At 37.7% G+C, this 21,474-nt stretch overlaps 2 protein-coding genes across 2 annotated transcripts; both read left to right on the top strand.

The window, feature by feature from the left end:
• Nucleotides 1-359: 359 nt before the first annotated feature.
• Nucleotides 360-3,206, top strand: cd2bp2 (CD2 (cytoplasmic tail) binding protein 2). Its single transcript, XM_015374782.1, has 5 exons — nt 360-519; nt 1,641-1,798; nt 1,880-2,462; nt 2,545-2,630; nt 2,926-3,206. The coding sequence occupies exons 2-5, from the start codon at nt 1,709-1,711 to the stop codon at nt 3,034-3,036; spliced, it is 870 nt and encodes a 289-aa protein (XP_015230268.1). The 5' UTR covers nt 360-519; nt 1,641-1,708; the 3' UTR covers nt 3,037-3,206.
• Nucleotides 3,207-4,313: 1,107 nt separating this feature from the next.
• Nucleotides 4,314-21,468, top strand: LOC107084806. Its single transcript, XM_015374829.1, has 11 exons — nt 4,314-4,418; nt 5,917-5,945; nt 6,148-6,253; nt 8,231-8,393; nt 8,481-8,546; nt 10,733-10,773; nt 10,906-13,503; nt 13,581-13,722; nt 14,456-14,565; nt 17,284-17,352; nt 19,848-21,468. The coding sequence occupies exons 3-11, from the start codon at nt 6,156-6,158 to the stop codon at nt 20,137-20,139; spliced, it is 3,579 nt and encodes a 1,192-aa protein (XP_015230315.1). The 5' UTR covers nt 4,314-4,418; nt 5,917-5,945; nt 6,148-6,155; the 3' UTR covers nt 20,140-21,468.
• Nucleotides 21,469-21,474: the final 6 nt, after the last annotated feature.

Below are 21,474 nucleotides of genomic sequence, written 5' to 3'. Positions count from 1 at the left end.
AAGCAAAACAGTTAAAACCGCTCTTTTCTGATTACTTAACGTATGACCTATTTTACGTTTCTTTTTTTGTGCTGTGCAGCATTTTGCTTGAATTTACCTGATTTTAAATGTTCTTTATAAATAAGAAGACCAAAATGTTTTGCTTCCATAAAATACCCTGCTTATTAAATCTTTTCTTTAGCCACATCTAAAAGTTCTTTATAGTGAAAAGGCTTCATAATCTAAGGTAGGAGATGGAATCACCTCATGCTTTGTGACTCTTTAGAGCATACCTTAGCGGTAGAACTGCAGAAACTGGTTTCTTCTAATAAAGATGTGAAACCACAAAACATAAGGTTAATGTTTGTGATGGCTTTTGACCTTGTTTTTTTCTTCCACTCTGAAACTAGAACTTCGAGGCGGTCAGTGGACCAGGCTCCAGATTCAAGGGTAAACACTCGCTCGACAGTGATGAGGAGGATGAGGGGGACGGCGCAGAGAGCAGCAAATACAATATTCTTGACACTGATGATGTGGAGGGTGAGTCTTCTTCAGATAATTCCTTGCATCTTCACATTTTGTCATGTTGCTGTAATAAGTGTTAGTGTGCTGGTTTGGGTTTTTATGCGGTAGAGCAAAACTAAGTGTTAATGTTGGTAAAGGAAAACAGGAAATCGTACTCCACATTTCTAATAGAAGACACTATTTTTTTTTATGTTTTATTAGTGAAAAACATGAGAGTAAAATTTGTCTTCTGCATTTAACCCATCCGTTTGGTATTATTGGGCCTAGAAAGGTTCTAAGGCCAAGGGTCTGGTTTTTGACCCAAATTTTAAGGATGGCGTTACTCAAAAAAGCAGCATATGTACCGATGGTAACTCTGGCATAACTGCAGAGATGCACAGCTCAGGTGTTAGGATAATTCGCCTTGACAAGTTTAAGTGATGGAACAATAAAGCCATTGTTTAAATAAATACTTTGGACGCCCAGTTATCCACAACCCGTGTAAGGAACACAGAAATGTTTAAAGAGGCCAGAAGTGAACCTTGTAGTCTATGTGCAAGATATTATGTGTGACGGAAAGCACTGCATATTACCGTGAAGATATAACTAGTGGTAACACATGAGAGCGGCATCATCTTTCTGTGAAGGAGCTTTTCATCAGCAGGGATAGGGAGGCTACTAAGGATCATATGGTAAAGAAACATTTTAGAGGCTCCAAAAAAGACTTTGACAGAGGCTCAATTTTTACAGGGAAAAATACCACCAGAGACACAGTATAATGGTTTGGATCAAACATTCACTTGCTGAAACAGCCTAGTCAAAGTCCAAAGCTAAAGCCCACGAAGAATCTGACAAGACTTGGAAGTAATGTTCCAGAATGCTTCGCACAGTATTTTAAAGGACTTTATGTCTAAAAAATTGTTAAAAAAAACAGAATCATTTTATCCCCTTCTCCATAATTAACTGCTTTGTGTCACTCTTTTTTTTTATTTTACCAATATAAAGTTTTTGGTGGCATCTGGAATAAAAAAAAAAAAAAAACTTTTGCAAGACACTTTTCTTCTTTAAATAATATCAGCTTGTTACTTAGCTTAAAAAGGAAGTTAGTTTTTTCTTGTTTTGTAATTCCAACTTTAATTTTTCTTTTTTCTTTTTAGGCCAAGAAGGGGCAACAATTGACTACGATGAAGGAGTATCCATTACTCCTTTTAACCTGGAGGAGGAGATGCAAGAAGGACACTTTGACTCTGAGGGAAACTATTTCATCAAAAAGGAAACACAGATTAGAGACAACTGGCTTGACAACATAGACTGGGTATTTACATAAAAAAAAAAAACCTGAAACATTTTGTTTTATAAGCAATTGGCAGAACGTAATAAACAAATTTTCTTGTAGGTGAAAATAAAGGAGCAACCTTTTAAGAAAAAGAAGAAAGGCCTTGGAGCCAAACGAAAACGCAGAGTTGGTGACGAGGATGAAGCTGAGGAAGAAAAGCAGAGAGAAGAGCAGCAGGCCGACCAAGAAGAAGAGGAGGAAGAGGAGATGGAGCCTGCAGAGGATCCGCTGGCTTCCTACACACAGCAGCAGCTCACCGAAGCTGTGATCGAAATGTTGCAACCCGGGGAAACGGTCGCCACTGCTCTCCGGAGGTTAGGAGGCCTGAGTGGGCGAAAGAAGGCGAAGCTGAGGGAAGAGAAAGAGCCCACAGAGGAGTCTAAAAGGGACACGGAAAAGCTTGACAGGCTCACCGCCTTAGCAGACAGACTGGTTGGATCCGGGATGTTCGAAATATATCAACAAACTTATGAAAAATTAGCCTACATGATGAAAAGCATGACCAGCAAGAGGCCGGCGGTGGAGCAGGAAAGAGGCGGGGATGACGGCGATGAGGAACAAGATGAGCTCGATATGTTTGGTGATAAATTTGACGAGAAGGTCGGCGACAAATCTGAAAGCAAAGATGAGCAGGACAATAGAGGTTCTCATGTCTTACATTTTTATGTTTACCTTTATTTTTTATCAAATCTGCTTGGTTTAATTCAATGATTTCTGTTTTACAGTGAGTGATGAAGTCATGTGGGAGTACAAATGGGAGAATGAGGAAAAGTCAGAAATCTACGGACCCTTCACCAGCGAACAGATGCAGGTAATTCATTTAATACCTAAAAGCAAAATATTTAAAGTGTTTGTATTTGGATTTTTTCCAGATGTAAGTACTTTCTGCCATTCAATTCAGATTACATCTTAAGAATAAACAAGTCTTTGGGGTAATACATAAAAATACAAAATAAATAAGCAATCAGACTTTTGTCCTATATGCCTGTTCCAAATATCTTGAAAGCTGACAAGGTTTACTAGATTATAGAGTGGTTAACTTCCCCTTCATTTAACCCCCACTGGGACCTTGTGTGTTTTAATCTTCTTAATGTGTGTTTTTCCAGGGTTGGGTGGATGAAGGTTACTTCAGCACCGGCGTCTACTGCAGGAGGGTGGATCAGGGAGAATCCCAGTTCTATAACTCGAAAAGAATCGATTTTGACCTCTACACATGAATCATGCCCCATCATGAAAATCACCGCCAGTTTCCTGTGTTCTGCGTTTCCTGATTATGGGCTTTCTTCAATCTTTACTTCTGGGAATTTAGTGTAAAAAAATATGGATTGTTTTAACCCTGCCTTTTGTTTTCTCCAAGTTGTTTTTAATTAAAAACGAATTCAACATGTATGGTGTCAATGTTTGTGTAGATTTAAACAAGTTTAACATCTCATGTGTGTTTAAGTATATTTAAGATATTGATTTAAAAAAAATCCCAATGACAGAAAATCTCCATCAGCTATTTAATATCACAAAACATGCAAATCCAGTTAACAAAATACCTTCAGTATGGTTTAAATTAGTATTACCATAATAAAGAAACTTTTGTATGATAGTCTACTTACTTTAGAATAAAGATAAATTGTGCCCTCGCATAAAAAAGTTCACACTTCCAACATCACAAGGCAACAGATCAGTTTGAGAACCTTCGAATGATTCCACATTAATCTCAGATTTTGATTCCAGTTCATCCTTCATGTTTGCATGTGGTACAGCTTCAGGAAAAACATGGAAGTAAATTTAATAATGTTTGATATATGACACTATTAAAAAATGTTGGCAGTAACTGAAGACCAGGACAGACTACGGTAAAAAGAAACTTGAAATTCAAAACATGCATGTGATTTAATTTATCCACATAGAAAAATTATTTTTTTTTTTCTTCTGTGCATTTTATTCTACAAAAGACACCAGCTAATTCATATTTTAACAAGTCTTTTGGTCTTTGCTTATTTTCTTCTACTTTCACCCCTGGAAAATAACCTATCTTTAAAGTTGACTGCAGCACTATAATGGCAGCTGATTTCTCACCCAACAATGGCAAAAAAATGATTGATGCCATTTTAAATATTTGGAAGATAGAATTTTACTGTTGGTCATATGATGCGACAAATTGTTCAGCTTACTATTATCTTTTTTTTTTAATCTAAAATGCACAGCTAAAAAAAAATTAGATAATGTCTGGAAGTTATTTAGAAAGAATAGATAATAAAAAATGTTGGTGCTTTTCTCTTTCTCTTTCTATTTTTCCATATATTATAATATAATGGAGGAGATTGAAAAAAAAAAGCAGCTTTCATGCGTTTCCAGTCGCATACCTGATTGGCTGCTCTCAATGACGTCCACAACTAACACTCCCTTATTGGTCAGATTTCGATTAGGCGTTTCAGGCGGAATAGTACTCGCGATCCGATTGGCTAGTTCAGCTTGTCTGGTAGTTAGTTGTAAAAAAACGGATACATTAGCGACTCGCTGCAGGGCGCCGTCCATCCGTCCGTCCGGCATGTCTTGTTTACAGAGGGTTTGGGATACAGACCCAAGGTCCAGTTGAAGGCTATAGGTGAGTTTATTTAACGATGTTAAGTTACATTTGATAAGACCAAGAAAATAAGATATACTCCCGCTTATTATTCAGACGTCATAAAAAAAAAAGCCATGAGAAATGACAGTTCCCGGCTACGACTACTACCTGGTGCAAACCTGCTGCTGATAGGGGTAGCAGAACCATGTATGATGGAGTCACATGAAACAATTCCTTTATCAAGTTAAAAGTAATTTATACATTGCAGTTAAAATGTAGCGTAAGTGGTTTTGTCATGCCATGGATAACTTAGCCTACAATTAAAAGTTTGTAATTAAGAAAATCCCTTCCAGGAAATAGACCACGCTCAATTTCGACCACTTCGTTCGACTAACAACGTTCAGTGAAATATTGCTGTGTTGAACCATTATCACAGTTTTCGCAGTTTATTTAAGACTTTTTTATGGATTTTTAAGAACGCTGTTTCAGCTGATAGGACCTTGATAACTTTTTATCGACCATAGCTCGTTTAAGTCATCCAACATTTAACAAGACTTGAGTTTAAAACAAAACATCCATTGTTTATTTCTTCTTATGTACTTTTCAGTTGTAGTTATGGAGAGCTTTCACTAATATATATATAGAAGATTTAACTGGATTGCAGAGTTTCTTCCTTCCACCCCACCCCGAAAACAAGTGGGAATGAAGTAATAAAATTTGAAAATAAATTATTGATTAAGAAACTTGGATCAAAGTTTATTAAACATAATTGTCCTACTATTTGAGCCTTTTCCATCGCAATGGGTAAGGCTAATTATATGATATGGGCTGTTATTTTGCAAAGTTAATGCTCTTTTTTTTTTAAGTGACTGAAAGTGATTTAAAAAGTAGCTTTTTTCCCATTTAAATGCTTTTTAATTTTTAGTTTAATTTGATCCCTTTTATATTTTGTACTATGCTGATGCATGTTCTCTTACTTTCCATTTTCCAAACAGCTTCTAATGGAGTATTTTGAAGTTTAAAAATGCTTGGTCTGAGACTTGCTGCCATTCAAAGCTGAATTACAGTGCATTTAAGTTACTTTAAGTTCAGCAGATTTTTTTGCCTGTAGCTGACTTATAGATCTGAGGTACAAGTATAACACTCATGGTGGATTCTCTTTGTCTTCACATGTTGGATTTAACCGTTTCTAGGTGGAAATATGCGGAGAATGCTCTGGAAAGTCTGCTGGTCAAATCCAGTATGGCTGCTGTGTTTATAAAATGAAGTTAAAGATACTGATATAAATAATTAGCTTCAGATCATTTGTATCCAATTAAGCAAGAGGTCACAGACATTGTATAGTAGTGAGCAGTTGGCTAATCTTATGGACACCTGCCCCGGTAGAGTAGACTATAGATCTCAAGGATGTATGTTTGAGAATTCTGATTTAGAATAATACTCTACTGGTGCCTTAGCTCTGATTTCTGAGATAATGTTTTAGTGCCAGTGTTTTAATGTTGTTTATTTAAACCATTTTCTGTTCTTTTGATTTTAGAAAAAAACTCCCATCCCTGCGAAAGAAAAGTAAGAAACATCTCAACAATATCACCTCTCTTTCGAACATTATTTTTTGTTCAAATGTTATATCCTGCATGGTTTTCTTTTTGTTGTTGTTGTTTTTTGTTTTGTTTTTCCTTTACTCGTGACTTACAGAGACTGTCAGGAACAGGAAAAGACTGAGTGAAAGGGATGTTGACTTTTCCCTCTGACTCGCTCTCCCAAATAGTTTTTCCAATGGATGAAGATGCTATTCCCCCAATTCCTGTCTGTAGTGCACCTCCCCTCAGTGAACCTCCATCACCTGTCCTCCCCCTTTCCTCAATCACCCCCAGGTATAGTTGCTCTTGCACCTTTTTGTATCATTTTTTTGTTTTTCTCCTCATATATTTTGTGATGTTCACACTGCAGCCTGAAGTGACACGAATAAGAATTTTATTTTTTTTTTTTTGCCCATATGCGACCTGTATCGTTTTATGACAGTCTGAACAACACAGATCCAATGCGACTCAGGCCACTTGGCTCTGTGTTCCTGAATCTGATATGTATCTGATAATTTTAAAGCTTCAACTAACAATTATTTTGCAAAAAGCGCAAAATATATAGATATTTTTTTCTCAATCAATCAATCAATGATCGAACAAAGAAAGAAACGCTAAAGAAAGACTTCACAAAAAAAAACAAACAAAAACAAAAAAAAACCCACCCAAGGAAGGAGGGATAGAGAAAACAGACAGAAAAAAAAAAATATTTAATCTAAAAAGAAAAACAAAAAGAGTACATAAAATATACTTTCTAACTAAGATAGAAATAATGACCGCACTAAGTAGCTCGCTCAGACAAAGAAAGGCATGACATACACTATACACAAGACAACGAACAATCAATCGATAAATAAATTAATGAATGAAATAAATAAATTAATCAAACTAACTAGTTCAGCCAGACACAGACTTTTCAAACAAAAACAACCACTAAACGAACAGCCAACATGCATCCAACCGAAAGGAAAGTAATAAACAACCAACGAAACTAACCAGCATCCAGCTACACACAAAGAACAAGAAAAAAAAAAAACAACCAGGACGAAAAAGAAGACAGAAAGCAGTATTTACTACCAACTTAAAAAAAAAGCTTGGTAAAGCAAAACCCAAGGTTGGGAAAGAAATGAAAGATTGCAAGATGCACTCTAGCACTACTATCCATCTTTACTTCTGTAAACACAGAACATGCTCGCTTGTGACATGGACACTTAAGTTGTGTGAATGAAGTTCATACAGGAGATCACATGCAAGTCACATATATTTGGAAATGTGAACAACCATGCCAAACAATCAGATTTCACACAAAAAAAATCTGAATGTAGCATTAAGGCCTACAGTGTGAATGCAGCCTAAGTAGTACTGATAGGCATTTGGGTTATTACAATGTTTTAGTAGTTCATTCGTTTCATGCAGGATCGCTATGGGACAGATTTAATTACAAACTGATGCAAATGCGTCCACATTGTGTAATTTGCTTAACTTTAAGATGTTTAGTCTTTTTAAAGCAATTATGTTCAACTTTTGACCTGAGTATTATCATTATTTGAAATAAATGAAATGATTGTTCAGGTCATTCAACACTTGGTGTGTAATGATGACCCTTTGTGGGCTGCCATTCTCTAAAACTCGGCTAAGTAACTTGAGACAGTCTGAGCTCCCTCTTAAAGACGAGAGCTAACTATGCTAAAAGTTGTTATGCAGCAATACAGACATGATGGATAACTGTCAACCAATTTTTATATTGTTTTGGAGGAATTTGCCATGTTTTCTTTGCAGTTTTTGTGAATTGGCCAAAAAGACTTTTTTTTTTTTTTCTTTTTTTTACACAATTAACCTACTTTTTCTGTTGTTGTTTGATGGTTCTGACAGTGATCCGCTACATGTTTAGAGTCAATTACTTTATTTACTCCTTTTTACAACCCTTTATCTAGTTGAATATCTTGCTTGTAAGATCTATTAGCCCACTTAATTTAATCAGGTAGGGTCTATTTAACTGATATATTGATCTTAAATGTAAGTCAGTAAGTTCTTGGGTTAGGATACTGTAATTTGATGTAAATTCATAAATTTACAAGGGAAGGTATTGCATTTTTAACTGAATATTTTTTTTCCACTGTGTGTTCCCCATGTATGATTAAAATTATATTTAAACAGGCAAAGGTTGCAATTTTGTTTGGACTGTAGATGGACTTTTACTACAAACCTTTTCTGTTTTTTGTTTTTCTTCCACTTTTGTAAGAAAAAAATTCTTCTTAATTGTACTTATAGCTTTGGAAATGATGGTCCATCTAGACAAAGGAGGAGGGGTCGCATTCAAGAAATCAGAGCCAGAACTCAGAAAAGGCTGGAAAGCGCAGACATCAAAGCTGCCCAGAACCAACCTGAAACAAATCCGTCCTCAACAAAGAAGCAAAGGGAGAGCACAAATATGGTAGTGGATCAAGTTATGACTCATTAATAGAATGACTATGAGTTGATTACATTCTGTTTTAAATCTTTTGGTCTTCGTCTGTCGTAGGTGCAAGCATCACAGTCAAATCTACTTGGAGTTGGAAAGACTCATGTACATAAGAAACCAAACAAGGTTAGTTTTCTTTCTTTCCGTTCTCTTGGAGAGAGCAACCAATTTGGAAGTAATTAGTTCTGTCTAATTTGTCATTATTAAAGCTGTATTGTGGTTGTGTGCAGATAGATGTGTGAAGGTTAATGGAGTGATTTAATCCTCCTTCACGGTCTGCTGCATCCGACACAAACAAGCAACCGGGTGTCTAATCTGACCTACTAACACACACTCCTGATATTACAGAATGAACTGCATATCTATTGACCTAATTTTCACTGTGAAACAAATGTTAGACGTCTTCTAAAATCAAGAACTTCACAACATATGTTTGTTCCAAATTTTATGAGTTGATTTATAAATATAAGTAGATGTGCTTTTTATTTTTATGTCAAATATCAAAAGCTGGTGAGAAATTTGTATTACAGTCATCAGGGGAATTATTGTCCTAATGTTTTAGGGCTTCCAGTGATTTAAAATGTGTCGTTCAGAGCCAAGTATTTGATGACAAAGCTCAAAACGATAGTTTTGTGCAAAAGTTTATTGTAAAAAAAATAAATCAAAGGATAAAATTATGGTGGTCAAACTTAAGAACATCAAGCTATTAAGTCCTCTCTGGGTCGATCTAGGATATAAATCGATCCATTCAGGCTGCATTTGTTAAACTGCACACCAACCAGATGAAGTAACTGGCCTTTCTTCTAGAGTTTCTAGAGGGGATTGCAGCCAGTGTCTGAAATAACAGCAACTGCAGCTACCTTAACTTTTGTGAGCAGTGGCACCAAAAAACTATTTTACTGAGCTTCATTGTTGGTCTGTTCAATTCACTGGAGAAGCAGCATATTGGATAATTATTATTTATTACAGATATATTAGTAACAGACCAACAATCTACTATATAGTAAATAAAAGCATATACCGGTACCAGTTTTCTCTTTCCTGTTTTGACAGGAAATGTTTTATTTTTGCATTATTTTTCAAGAACATAGTAAGCTTGAAGAGGCTTTTTAATTTTTTTTTTTTTTTTGGTACACAACAAACTGAGGTTTCTAGAATGGTCTGTGGTCTTAAGCTGATGTGCATTTGCATTTTTGGGACCAAAACAGTGATGTATGTCTTATCTGCATTAAGCTGGAAGAAAGTCACATCTGATCCTCATTGATATTGACCTGAAGACTGTAAGGGGCTTTAAAAATTTTATCATATGGATATAAACTTGTTATCAGCAGAGATTTGGTGACAGAGATGTAATTTAAACCAGATTTCTGGTTTAAATTACAACTGATTTTTGTCAACATAGATTTATGATTACTTGATTACTAAAAGATACCATGAACAATCAAATGCCACAAACTGGAATATAGAATTCAGATTCAGCAGCACAGAAATAACATGTGTTTAATTTTTTATAGATTCCAACCCTGGCTGTATATTTGAACAAATCTACACAGAATATTATTCTATTTAAACTCTTCTTCCTGAATATCTATGTTCCAAGCATGGTCCATAAAATGTCCTCTTGGTTGAGGCCAGTGCCGTCTCAGAAACCAAATGGTCCCATTGTTCATTCAGAAACCAGTTTTTATACAGATTTTGAATCATCATTTGGTTGAAAAAGCCTGCTTTGCCATGTTTTTCCACCGCCAGACCCACAGAACCACTTTCAGATGACTGAAGTTGATTGCAGAGGATCAGGACAAATTTCAATTTCAAGTTTTCCATTGTAACCCTGTTATTATTGAAAATGGCATGTCTGGAAGAAACATGTTAGCCTCAATTTGAGTGTTTAGGCAAATGGATGTTAATAAATGTCTATAGGGGTCCATGTGTATATTGGTGCATGCATGTGGATCTAAGAAAATAAATCCTGTAGTCGTACTCATGTACCAATTGTTTTAGAAGATTCCCAAAGTTGTTTAAGTAATCCACATTAAGAATATACATTTCCATAATATGCTAATGAAGATTCTCAGTTATCCAGGTCATAGTCATTCTGTAAAGGTTTAAAAAACAACCCACTGGACTTGGTTTCCAAGGTTTGACATTTGAATTGAGAAAGCTTCCTGGAGGGGAAGCGAAACGTCTTCAAACCTTGGAAACCAAGTCCAGTGGATAGTTTTTTTTAAACCTTTACGGAATAATATGCTAATGTTAACTCATCCTGATGACATGGACCAAACCAACTGAAAAAATATGCATTTTATTTGCAGGTTGGATTTTCTATCAGTTTTACAGCAGAGCACCAAAATGAGTAAGTAAACATACTTGGAATGTTTATTCTTAAGTTTTCCTACCAAACAAAGTTTATTTCATGATGTACTGTTTGCAAAGCAGCTCTGATTCGTTGCCTTTGTTTTTTTTGTTTCCCTTTAATTATTTATAGGCTGAAGAACTCAAATGACCCAGAAAATGAGGCCGATGCCTCTCCTTTGGAAGATGTCTTGGAACCATTGCTAGAACAGAAAACACAAAATCCTGATGTGACTAAAGCTGACGTGGACACATGTCGGGATTTAACAGGTGGTGACCTTAGTAAAGACACCTCTGTCTCAAGGGGATGGGTGATCGTCCCGTTTTTTGAGTCCCTGAAATCAAAGATGGCCAGCTTCACTGAGATTGTGATGACTCCAGTTAAACTCTTCAGAGCCAGTAGTCCTCCACCACCCACGGTTAAGGAGCTGGAGGTCAAAGGAGAAACTGATGTCAATGAATCCGAGCAATGCAATAAGTTTAGTTCAGAAGCACAATTTCTTACCAGCCAGCATGGCCTCATTGACTCCTCAGAAACAAAGAGTGCTGAAAATATTGCACCCAAATATGCTAAAAGACTGATGTTTGATGATTCAGTATGTAGGACTGAACAGCATTTAGAAGATGCAATAGGTAAAAAAGATACACCCGTACCTGATGTAGTGCCTTTGGTGCATGATTCCTTAACCTGCATAGATTCTGAAGGAGTTGCTGAACTTTGGGGATCCTCCGTCCTGTTACAACCTTCATCCAAAGTATGTGCCTCAAATGAATCAAGCTTAAAAGTTTACTCTGCTGTGGAGGATCCGAAAGGCAAACTGTCCAGTTTAAAACCACTCTTGAGACAAGATACAGGAAATGGATATGAATCAGTGGAGGATGACTCTGCGGACAGAAATCGACTGATTAAACTTCAGCTCAACAGTGACGAGACTGCTAATTTAGAAGGTTGCAGCCTGGTTCGACAAAGCCTCAGCACAAATAGAAGCCCACTGAAGCCTTCTGTAGATACAGAGCAGATGGAGTGCCAACAAATCCCTGAGATGCATTCAGTGTCAAACCTCGCACAAGCCAAGAGGGGGCTGAAGCACAACTGTGCTTCTCAACAAACTCTAAATAGGAAAAACAAGACACTGCCTGTGGATGTCGATGGATTGCAGGGGACAAGAGCTCCCAGAAAGAGGGTTGCAGTCATGCACAGTATTGCAGGTGTAGAGGAAACTCTAAAACCTGACGACAAAAGACGGGCTGTGTCAACAAGAGCAAACACAAAAGGAAAAAACGAACAGGACAACAGGATGGTTTGCTTATTGGATGACAGTATTAGTGAGTCACACCATTCAAAGTCTAAAAAAGCAAAGCTTAGTAGTCCACGCAAAAGACTGCAAACAAAAACAACTCTTAGTAAATTTGATGTAAGCAGTGCTGATATTATGAATGTTGAGACTGCCGTGCCTATCCCCCCTGCTAAACATGTGAAAAGGCAATTATCTGTAGTCCTTGTACGCCCTGCAATGAAGGACCTCCAGCACTTAAGCAAGTGTGGGAATACAAATACGAAGCCGTTAAAACGCAAAACGCCAAATCACAAAAGTTTAGAAACTGAATCTGAGAGAATTTTGGTGCCTGTCTCGTCGCTTGATGGACTGGAACCTATGAACACAGACAATAACTCCGCTCTAAGTGATCAAAGAGAAGATGCATCAACCAGAGAAGCACAGGAACCATCTAAAAGGCTCAAGAACAGTCTGCGAAGTGCTGTTAAGCTCTCAGTCTTAGCTGAAACTCAAGAGAAAATCAAAGACGGCCAGCTAAACAGTTGCAGAGGTAAAACCTCTGAAGTCGGAGTATTTTTGGGAATGAAACCTGAAAATAATCTCCAACAACCAAATTTGAAACTTCCTCTACGCTATTCCGGACGGTTGAATAAGGAGGATAGAGTTGTTACAGAAAAGAAAAGGAAGAGTTCAGCTTCCATGGCAGCTCAGAATTTTCTCAAAGACTCAAAGACTGAATTCAGCAGCTGTAGTCCTAACCCGAAGATCAGACATGTTAACATTAGGCAACGAAGAACAGATAACCAAAGAAGGAGATGCAGGGTTTTGCATAACAGGACTTGTAAAACTGAAGAGGAATCCAGATCTATCACGGTGGAGGATGCAGATCTGGCTTCCTCACGTGTTCACGCATCACAAGATAACTTTTCAAGGCGACTCTTACGCAGCTACTCATGCCCAGACATCCTCATCCTCCATTCTGATGAATCACCCTGGACTTCTCCTCCACATTCACCACATCACAGGGCTCATGCATCTCACCACTACCATCATCACCACGGCCATTTGAATTCCCACGCTCAGAGGTCCCTTAGACGGGAGCGTCGGCACACAGTTTCCAGTGTGGAGGTGGAGAGGGAGATTGCCCCTCTCTGTCTTCGGAAAGAGGTGTACCCATCAAGAAGATCTGCCTCTTGCGAATCCATGACCCATCACCTGTCACCTACTCACACACATTCCCATTGCAGCTCCCTCACCGCTCTTGCCTCCTGCTTCCTCTCAAGTCCTCTGGCTTTCCTTTCCAAAAAATTTGAATGCAGGGGAACTGCTACCAGCCCCAATACTTCTTGCCGTGTTCCCTCGCCACCCCCTTCCTCTTCATGTTCCACCACGTGGCATTCTCCAGGTTTAACTCTAGGATCTAAAGCTGCTACTGTTTTGGAATCCAGCAGCAGGTAGGAGTTCTTACAGTGATTTATTTCGTTACGCTTTTCTGATATGTTGTTCTGATCTAAACCGTATTACTTCAAAGTGAGAATCCGGCAGCGTATGAGACGGAGAGGAGGCAGCAAAGTGAAGAGGAGGATTATGGCGAAGACACCAGCTCCTCCGGTCAGGAGTTTGAAGATGCTGGGTTGAGAGAGGAAAAAGCTCTGTCTGACTCCGAGATTAAAGTATGTATGCTCTTTTAATACCTACATAGTTATAATTTCCTTTAAAGTTGAATTGCACATGTACCAGTAAAATGAATTCCAGTCACTCCATTGGCTCTTAAAAGTTTACACACGTCTGTTAAAGTGTCAAGATTTTATGACCAAAATGATTAAGATCATGAAAAATACCATCCAAACTTTGTCCTTAAAATGAGATGATTTTTTGTTACAATTAATTTAGAAAACAAATTTTTTTGGAGAAAATATGATTAAAATGTTAAATATGTTTGTAATATTGGTCAGAGCCTGTAACTAACTGTGACAATAGAGGGTTTGAGGTCAGAAATGAATTGTATTTCGATTAATTCATGATTTTCATTAATTAATTTACAGCTGGACATTATTTTGGGTTCCTGAAAGCCACTACATCTGATTTAAGGTGTCCTGAAAATGAGGAAAAAATTGCAGTGGAAGGTGGAGAGGGAGATATCCCCTCTCTGTCCTTGGAAGAGACCAGCTCAGTTTAAATTTAAGTTAGATCCGGGTGTGTAAACTTTCAAGTGCCATTATTGGTGGATTTGAACAAGAAAATTGTATTGAACCTTTCAATTTCAGTCAACTGGCAGCCACGTAAAACCTGAATGTAAACCTGAGTGTATTTCAATATTCAGAGGTTGTTTAGCAGTGGAAGGAAAAAGGCTAATAGTGTAGGAGCTTATGATGTTCTTAATGGGTTGTTGTTTTTTTTTTTAAGGTTGTCAAGAAACATGAAGAACAAAAAAAGGTGTCATCCATCAAGATTCGAAAAACTTTACCAAAACCTCAGACCAACCTGACACCTATGGGTCTGCCCAAACCCATCAGGTAGGTTAAATAAAAACCAGCCCACACATTTGGTAAACCTTTACACTACAGCTGAATGTTCCTAGAATTTCAGCTTTAGTACATCAGATTAGGTGCTTAACATTAGGCATGAGGCTGAGATAATACAGCATAATGGCAGCTGATATTTCCCTAAAGGCTGATTTATACTTTGAAACCAGGTCCTCTGTATAGGTGTTGCAGTGAACAAAAAGCCATCCCAGCCCCCTCCGCAGACACTCCGCTGCACCTCTCCCAAATTGTAACTGACCGCAGACAGCGCCGCAGACAGGAGGCTGGCTTGTTTTGTTTTTATGACTGAAATTGCGGAAAAAAACTTGTAAAATTAGACCAGCTAGAAGATCGAGGTACGCAAGAATGCGGCAAACGTTTTTCCACCTGGATCCCTGCTATTTTTTGCCGTCACGTCCCTCCGTTGTCGGACAAACTCGCCCCCACTTCCTCACTGCCTCGGCTGTATCTAGACCCACAGCGTATAGCACAGACCACGCTTCAATATTGACCATAAGTCAAAAATTTATTTTTAAGCTCACTGCGACACACTGCTGCAGGAGTATAACCAGCCCTTAATTGTAGTACAGCTTTCCTACATTTACTGATGTGTTTTTTTTTTTTTTTTTAAACAAAGGNTCGATCATACTATTAGTACGGAATAGTACATTAGATAAAGGTGGAGGATATGTCTGTGTATGCCTACAGAATACGATACAAAAAAATCGAAAGCAAATACTTCTTTGCTTTCTATCTTTAGCGTCATTTGGAGTATGAATCAATATCTTTAGCCACTCATGTAAAGTTGTATCAAAACAAAACATAATTTCTGGTAAGGTAAAAACAAGATTTGTTTTCTTAAATCAATAAGTACATACTGGTCATGGTTATAGTATGGATGTTCAACTGGATAGGTTAAAAATTCAATGTTGCCTTCGGAAAGACCAGGCTTTGCTATATGCACCAAAGGTTCCTTTTACCTTGGATGTGCATTTAAAAGGTGTTTTTATACATTTTTGAGTAAACGTTAACAAGTCAGACAGTTGCCTGTCTAAACTGACATCTATACTGCATGTCTGAGATGGAGAAGAAGCATACAGTAGCTATGTTTACTACACAGGGGAGATGGCTTTCTGATCAGAAAATGGATGTTTACGCTTTGGAAAATATCCTAATGTGCATCTTAATTTATCCTCATAAAGGTAAATTATGTCTGATTCTGTGATCTTCGATCAGATCCAGGTTTCACAGCAGGATTTTTGTTATCAGTGGCTTTATGCTATGCCAAACTTATAACATCTTTTTTTTTTTTTTTTTGTCTCTTTGTCAATTAAGTTCACTTGTTTTTCTTTTGAACATGATGGATGAATATCCTGATTTAAACTTTTTTTTTTTTTTTGCTTATATAGCTCTGGGAATAGATGTCCCAGATCTATCTGGTAGCCCAACAGCTTTTCTTTCACAAGCAGACAATTATGACTGCTGCCATAATGTTCTGCTTGGTCCATGTGTATAAAAGTCTTTATTGAAAATGATTTGGGGAGTAAAGTCATATACAATGGAGTTGGAAAGGGAGGTGAGAAAGAAAAAGGGGTATAAGAATTAAGGGGAAAGAGAAAGGGACAGAAAAATGGTGCATGAAAAGAGAAAAGATGGCAAAAATAGACAACACAGACGATACACTGTAACTCCAAGAAGTCTGCTTCCACACCTATATGAGATTAGTGGGCCTGATATGGGGAATATAACAGCAAAAAAAAGAGGACAACCAAAGTAAACCTCATGAAAACCTTGAAGAGTAGCGCGTATCCCTTAGATATCCGTGTGTTTCAAAAGCAAAACCTGTTGATTAAACAATATTATTCAGGGTGGTATATATCTGTAGCTACAGCTTAGTATTGTATATCTGGGAAGAGCTAGAACCAAACTCCCTTAGTATGTATGCATGGACATGCTCGTGAATAAAGGACTTGCAAAGCTTCTACAAAAGGAAAATATCCTTAATAGCAGTTGTGGGCAGCCCCAGACTCTCCCTAAAGGGATCCCTGGATCAATAAAGAGGTGATCCATGTCTCAGATATCCAGAGGCAGCCCAGACCCCTGGGACACGAAGAGGGAGACCTAGAGATGGCCGCACCCAACAGAGAAGGGCAGGCGAGGGCATCCGGAGCCTGATCCCTGAGGGACCAAACCCAGGAGACCATACCGAGCTCATGGGCTCTGCTGGTGGTCAGTAATGCACTGGGGGGACTCCGGGACCCCAAAGTGCCAGGAGGCCAAGGCCAGGCCCAGGCCTGGCAGGAATGAGACTGAGCCCACTGAAGAACCCAACTCTGCACCTAGAGAACCATCAGCAGATATTGGAACCTGTCACTAGTGGGGTTTAGGCAACCCTGCTCATATTTGGGGCCTAGGATGTTCAGCAGGTAGCGTGAGTGAGGCAAACACCCATACTGATGATACTAAATCCCTTTATTGCCCACAACGGGGACATTTGCTCTCTTCGTTTTGACCCATCCCCTTCAGGAGCAGTGGGCCGCCGTTGTGTGGTGCCTGGGGAGCAACCAGGGGTTGAGGGTTTTGCTCAGGAACCCAAAATGAAGGCTGTGGGGATCAGAGCACAAGTGCACTGCTTCAACCCGCTAGGCCAACAATGATAAAGAGATAACTTCACATTCACACAATCATTTCTGTTTTTTTCTCCATCAGGGTGAAAAAGAAGGAGTTCAGTTTGGAAGAAATTTACACAAATAAAAATTTCAGCAAGCCTCCAGAAAGGTAAGCCAAGATCTGGTTTGTTTTTCATTTTTTTCTATACATGTAGAGGAAGGCATAATTTATTAATAAATATTAGGACTGAAACAATTAATCAGATTTATTGGGATTAATTGATTATTGAAATAATCATCAACTAATTTAGTGATGGATTAATTGTTAACTGTAGTATAGAGACTCTAAAACATGCTTTTAGCTGACAGAGCAACCCACGTAGTAATTATTGCAAAATTTAAAAAAAAAAATATGTAAACATTTAAACTTTTAAGATAAAAAACGTTTTCATCAATATGTTCTATTCAGAACTCCTCAAGTGTTGCAGCCCCTAATAAATATTATTCCAATGATGATGTGCAATTGTAACTTAAGACCTGTCTATGGAGACTGTTGAACTGAAACATCCCTTTATTTATGACATGGTTTTTCTTTGTTGTGCCAGGACCATTCATCCCTTTGAACAATTCTTGCTCCTTGAGCTTTTTACTTTTCTAAACAGACTGCTGGCAGCTTGTCCAAAGTAGACGAGAGGTCTGTTTGGCTCAGATCTTGGCATCAAATTGGCCTGTAATTCATAAGTTAGAGAGGAAGTGAAACATGTTGGCAAAGTAGAAACTCATCCGCTTTAGAAAATATGCAACCTACAGTGGCAAAATCCTGACATAAACATGAAACACAGTTTTTAATTGCAGGCAGTTTTGTTCAGCAGCTATTGCAGTTTTAAGTTGACTCTCAAATTGGTTTGTGTTTCTACATTTCACTGTAATTGGGTGATCTCAGTTTTTTGCACAACATTCGATCTTGTGAGTCCACTGGTCTGTTGAAGGAAACTTCTACAGAACCTCACAAGCAATGTCACATGTAGGGATGACTCAAGCTGTCATGTAATTATTTGGAATTTGGAAAATTCCTTTTACTTTTCAGGTTATATTTTGATGTATCTGAAACATGCATGTTCCAAAAAAGCAAAAGAAATCTGAAAAAGACTGCCTCTCTTGGGACCTGTTATCGATGACATGGTCTCCCCTCTGGATTGGCTTCAGGATAATGAATCTATTTGTGTCTTAAAAATCTGACGTCCACCTGGTTTCTATTTCTGTAATGGTCTGAGGCTGGGAGTGAAAAAGCATCAGAACAGTAGAAGAAAAGGGATGAAGAAAGTTGCAGCTTAATATTATTTCTATGTCTGCTTTTCTGACCATTGTAGGTATAAGACCAGAGATTCTCTCAGCTGATGTGTTTAGAGTCCAGATTGTGTTCCTCCAGAGCTATACCTCATAGAACAGCCACATAGAACATATAAAAATGCTTCTACTGGTATGAGATCAATCAGAATTCTGTGAGGCTGCTCCCTCCTCCCACACACACACACATTGGTTCTTGCAGGGATTGTCAAATATATCTGAACCAAGCTCCCCTGATAAAACAAAATGCATAAGTTTCATATTGATTACTTTCATTTCTTGTGAACTATTGACACAAACTGTTTGTTAAAGCTAGTGTTGCACCGATACAGATACACTAAATGGGGTTATCAATATCGACGAGTCCCAGGGGCACCGATACCATTTTGAGAGCCAAAAGTTTATTCAAATATTGTCACCCATTCCAGGTAGGCAATAAAAATGTCTACTGGATTCACTTTGTATTAGTCTTTTTCCTGCTTCAAAAAGTTAGGCAGCAGCTTGAGAAAGCCATGAGGGCAATTATTTAATTATTAAATCCTGTTAGTTTGGGCCAACCAAAATACTTTCTCAGATGGAGAAAAGCAGAAGCACAGGTTACAAAGGTGAAGCAATGACCTTATCATTATGCTGACTCATACATGATGTCATTATTGATTTCTGTTATTGCACACTTTATTAGGTAAAAAGCATTTATAGAAGACCGATTGAACCTAGTAGATAAAGTTTGTGTGAAAGCTTGCATTAAATCAGGTGTAAAATTGTGGACTAAAGTTTAAAACTGGTTCTTGTATAGAGTTGGCTTTTATATATATATATTTTACATGTTATCAAAGAGAGTGGCTGATAGTTCCCCTGGTTTCATTTAGCATGATATGTATGTGTGTATGGGGCTGTGAGTAACATTAAAGTGAGGACAGTTTCTCCCATTTAACATTCAAACTATAGACTGTTGGTACCAAAGTGAGGACATTAAGCTGGTCCTCACTACATATAGAAAGATTAGTATGTGTGAGTCATTTAATGAACTCCAAGGATCTAAAATGATTTAAATATGACATCAGTTTTCAGACTAGCCTCATTCATTAAACCAAAATTATGCCAGGATGGAAAAAGCTGCGGCACAGCACCAGTTCATTCTTCTTTTTTTTTTTTCTTTTTTTTTCTCCCTCCTGTAATAAAGCAGTAAATACTTGAACCAGAGGGTGGCGCTTAAGTAATTGATGTTATCAAAAATCAGCTGCACCTCTTTTCAAAACTCACCTTTGATACAGTCTTAAACATCCCAGTGACATTTTTTTATTTTTAATCTTTCAGCCGCCTTGAAACCATATTTGAAGTCCCTCTCAATCGTAAGAATGGCTCAGAGTCCTGGTTCGGCCCGAGGCGTGTCAAGCGGTTCCTCGAGTTCTTGGAGGTCGGTGAGGTGAGGAAGCCAAAGAAGCCTCTCGTTGGAGTTGGGAAAGCAGGTCCTTCCTCATCAAGGCCACGACGAGGAGGTTTTCCTAAAGATGGAGTGTCCCTCAGTGTTCAGGATGTGGACTCCCTGCTCTGCTCCAAGCTGGATGAGTTAAATCTGTGGCTGATACATGATCAGAGCAATGGCTGAAGGAAGAGTCTCCGGTAGCAATTATTGGGCTACAATGAAAAACCAGTTGGTGCTGTTCCTGTGGGTTATTATGACGGCGGTCTTCTGCCGTTTAGGTCCGTTCAAATGCTGTTGTTGGAAGCTACAAATGAATCTCTCTGGCCTCTAAATAAAAGAACTGTACATCATGGCATAAAAAATATTGACCTGGAGAAATTATTTATAGGCATAAATATTTGTCTGGTAATGACCTGTAAAGCAAAATTTTATTTATTCCAAACATTTTGAAATAAAGTTTCTCTTTGTACATTAGTAGTTCACGTTTGTTTAATAGTTCTAGAGCAGGGACATTTTACAAGTTCTACAAGGGCAAGTTGAAATCAAATTGATATTAAATCCAATTTGATTTATTCTTTTATGAAATGAAGCAGCCAAACTTGCTTGTGTTTATCTCCTTGCAGCATCATTGTGAGTTATAATGGCAGCTATTTTTTTCTTTTTATATTAAAGCCTATATATAACTTTTAAAAGTGTCTGCGAGAGATTTGTATTTACTACCATAAACATTTTGTGTGTTTTTTTCTTTATGTACAATCAAATGAATTTCCTGCAACTTGGAAAATGCCATAAAAATGCCTTTTATTCAGCTCAGGGCGGAAACCGATCAATCATTTGGGTTAGAAATAACAAACCTGTGGTCTTATTTCGTTCCAGTGAAATGCTGAGCCTGTCCACAGCCATTTTTATTTTTTTTATTCTCCCTGGATTTATTTGTGGTGTACATATATATATTGTAACTCTAGTTGTCAGTTTGTTGTAAATGAGGTTGCCTTAACTGTAAAATGTTTTCTTGTTGAAATGTGTCAGAATGCATCAAACAACTCCATGCTTAAGAAAATTTTTATTAAATACGTTGAACCTTGGTATAAAAGTAAAACATATGTATACATTTAAAGACAAACATAGGTAAAGTAACAAAGCAATAAGGCTAAGATAATGTCATTTTGAAGCACTGCCATCACCACCACTATGTCAGGGAAACCCAGTCCTGATAAGTATATTGTAGACCTACATTCTGTAGTATTTGTGACTTAGTATATACATACATAAGTATATTTCATATAATAAACTGTGTTAAGGAATGGGTTGTTACAGAAGTGTTTATGAAAGTGCTTTTGAAAGTGTATCACCCCTTAAAGATTTCCACAAATCAAAAATGTCCAATCGTTTAATCAAAATAGCAATGCTATATTTAGGCACATCTTTACTCAGTTTGGTTGTGTACATAGTCCAACCATGTGGAAATGTTAAGGGAGGCTGAAAACACTTCAAACGTGTCACATTGTAACCTATGGT

This window comes from Cyprinodon variegatus, unplaced genomic scaffold (genome assembly GCF_000732505.1).
Source record: "Cyprinodon variegatus isolate N-32 unplaced genomic scaffold, C_variegatus-1.0 Scaffold109, whole genome shotgun sequence".
Lineage (NCBI taxonomy): Eukaryota > Metazoa > Chordata > Actinopteri > Cyprinodontiformes > Cyprinodontidae > Cyprinodon > Cyprinodon variegatus.
The sequence above is the reverse complement of the archived record's forward strand: the minus strand, read 5'-3'. Positions and strand labels throughout refer to the sequence as shown.

Excerpts from the sequence above, each read along its gene's own strand:
- LOC107084806 (XM_015374829.1), top strand. The coding sequence starts at position 6,156 with ATGGATGAAGATGCTATTCCCCCAATTCCTGTCTGTAGTGCACCTCCC. Across the intron at positions 8,547-10,732 it reads TACATAAGAAACCAAACAAG|GTTGGATTTTCTATCAGTTT; the intron begins GTTAGTTTTCTT and ends TTTTATTTGCAG. Across the intron at positions 14,566-17,283 it reads GGTCTGCCCAAACCCATCAG|GGTGAAAAAGAAGGAGTTCA; the intron begins GTAGGTTAAATA and ends TTTCTCCATCAG.
- cd2bp2 (XM_015374782.1), top strand. The coding sequence starts at position 1,709 with ATGCAAGAAGGACACTTTGACTCTGAGGGAAACTATTTCATCAAAAAG. Across the intron at positions 2,463-2,544 it reads AGATGAGCAGGACAATAGAG|TGAGTGATGAAGTCATGTGG; the intron begins GTTCTCATGTCT and ends TCTGTTTTACAG. Across the intron at positions 2,631-2,925 it reads TCACCAGCGAACAGATGCAG|GGTTGGGTGGATGAAGGTTA; the intron begins GTAATTCATTTA and ends GTGTTTTTCCAG.